Source organism: Penaeus chinensis, chromosome 20, assembly GCF_019202785.1.
Source record: "Penaeus chinensis breed Huanghai No. 1 chromosome 20, ASM1920278v2, whole genome shotgun sequence".
Lineage (NCBI taxonomy): Eukaryota > Metazoa > Arthropoda > Malacostraca > Decapoda > Penaeidae > Penaeus > Penaeus chinensis.
Genome location: NC_061838.1, coordinates 24,430,472 through 24,432,971, shown reverse-complemented (window position 1 = coordinate 24,432,971; position 2,500 = coordinate 24,430,472). Strand labels below are relative to the sequence as shown.

Here is a 2,500-nt window from a genome sequence, read left to right as displayed (position 1 = left end):
AGGTGATACTCTTCATGTATGTATGTACTCTTGTATTCATACACTACCTTTAAAAGATGTTAAGAAATCTTGAGGTGACTGAAAAGTATTCCTTACATCTTCATAAAAAAAATAACAATGACATCCAGGATACATGAAATTATAACTTTCTTCCACAATAAAATACTGCAGCATTTTCTAATACAACTACAGATCTGAAGACTGTTTCAGCAACTCACAAACAAAATATGATATTAAGGAATTAGTTACCTTTCTCTCTTGGGTTAGTCTTCCTGAACTTCAGAGGTGCAGGCCGTATCTGTGGTTGGTCACTCTTTTCTCGCCTTACTGTCCCTGACCTGCCTGCCTGGTTGCTTGAACTCAGACTACTTGTTGTGGTTGCCAAATTATTGTCATCCAAGATACAAATATCCACATTGCTGCTTGGTCCTGCTTGCATGTCTTTGTCCACCTGACTTCCTAGTTCATCATTTCTTGATGAACTGACAAAATTCAGGGGTTTCAATCTCTTGTTGCTCGAGTTAAGAGGTGTGAGCTTTGCCTTTCCTCTTTCACGAGACCTCATGGGGGTTTTAACTTCTGACATCAGCTGTATCCCACTAGTTGATGGTTCATCTGAATAAGGTACCTGTTCCCTGATCTCACTCTGTGCTTGTGCTTGCACAGTGGTAGAGGATGCACTATCACAGTCTCTATTGACCCCAGCATCTTCAGGAGTACATAACAAGAATGTTTTCCTTGAAGGTCGTTTCAGGTTTCCAACCTCAGAGCTACCTTTTGAACCTTTTGGTGTTTTATGTAAACCACTTGGCTGCTCAGTCTCTTGTCTCTGTCCCTCTGAAGGTGCTGGTTTCTCCATTACAGTACATTCCTCATCTGATGCTTGACTGACAATACACATATTCTCTTCCTCACTTTCACATTCATTATTCCTGATTTCTACAGACTTAGAAGATGAAACTTCTTGAGATGCTTTGCTTGATTTATTTTGATGAGAAAACCTTTCATCTGAATTTTGTGTCTTCTTCACAGAAAATAGAGAATCATTTTCAAACTCTACCTCTGAGTCGCATGCTAACTTCTCGGAATTCTCACTTTCCTTGTTCTCAAGAAGAGTGGCAAGCTTTGCTCTTTTCTGACTTAGGCCCATGTGTAAGCTTCTTCTCTTGAGTATTCTTTTGTTTTGTGGAACCGAGTTCTGTTCTTCCAGGTGGCACAAATCTGGCAACGAATCGTCTGAGTACTGCGGTTCCTCTTCTTGAATTTCCATTGTTCTCGTGATATATCGCGTTGTCCTGTGTGGCATTTCCCGTTCACTGCTTCCTGCTGCTGGTCCCCCAGCTTTCCTCCTGTTGTGTGCACCTGGGCGATCAAGGGAGTCCTTTACTCTTTTATCGACAACCACAGGTGGCATCCATTTCAGCCGGTAACTAAGACTTGACTGATTTTGTTCCAGTCTCTCCATATCTTGACTAATCATGCCAAGAATCCGTTTGAAGCAGTCATCTAAGGTTTCTTCACTAGATTTGAAATAAATTACTTTACGATCTTCCACTGTCATTTTCCGCCTCCTCTTTAGTGGAATATCAGAATTATCTTGAGGACAAAAAACATTCACATTTCTCTTCCTGTCATTTTGGTAATTGAAACTGTGATCTTCATCATCACTATCAGATATTTCCATATTGTGATTACCAGCACCATCTGCTGCCTTCTTGTGGTTATGCCTTGGTGACTGGCTGTCTATGGAACAATCAACCTCAGCGTTCTTCCCATGGTCTGTTTTATCACTGACATCACTTGCTTGTCTTTCCTGAGGTGGAGGTTTGCTCTTTCCAGCTTCTTGAGTTTTCTGAGACTCGCAACCATCAGGAGTTGAACACAACTTTTCAATCTGATTCGCGTTGGTGCTTTGAGAGACACTTGGTGATGGCAGCACAAAGTCATCATCACTGTCCCCTAACATCACAGCATCTATTTGACGAATGGGCTCAGCTTCAATAGAATTTGATATCTCTGCATCTTGTAAAGTCTGACTATTCTGTTTGGCACTTGATGATGGTGCACTTCCGCTTGCCACTGTCCTCTGTCCAATGACAGGTGAAAGCAGCTGTATGCCATCCTCATCCTCAGAGATGTGTCTCTGCTTTCTTGCACTATCTTCACTACTGGAGAACAATGGCTGAGAGTAACTACTGACTCTTGACTCAGATTTATCACTTTCTGATGGCACTTCTTCCACACTGTACCTTCTTAGAGAAGACCTCTGAGCTTCTAAAGGCTCTGAGTTACTTTCCTCTACAATGAATGTTCTCCTTTCCACAGTCCTGACAACAGTTAGCTTCTGCTGCACTGGTCTCCTCCCTGGGCTGCTCAGTGAAGCTTTAGAGTCCACTTTTAGATGAGATTCAGTGACAATGCATTCCTGATGTTTCCTCCTATTTGCAAACTGGTCAGAGCTCTGAGAATCACAAAATAAGTCCTCATCGGAATTTTGTGA

General features: G+C 41.9%; 1 protein-coding gene across 1 annotated transcript in view; it reads right to left on the bottom strand.

Moving 5' to 3' along the window:
* LOC125035953 overlaps nucleotides 1-2,500 on the bottom strand; it is an 18,270-nt gene that overhangs the window by 13,408 nt on the left and 2,362 nt on the right. The window contains exon 3 of the mRNA XM_047628265.1: nucleotides 250-2,500. This exon is cut by the window's right edge and continues 291 nt beyond it. Coding sequence (XP_047484221.1) covers nucleotides 250-2,500 — 2,251 coding nt within the window. The remainder of the gene's footprint in view (nucleotides 1-249) is intronic.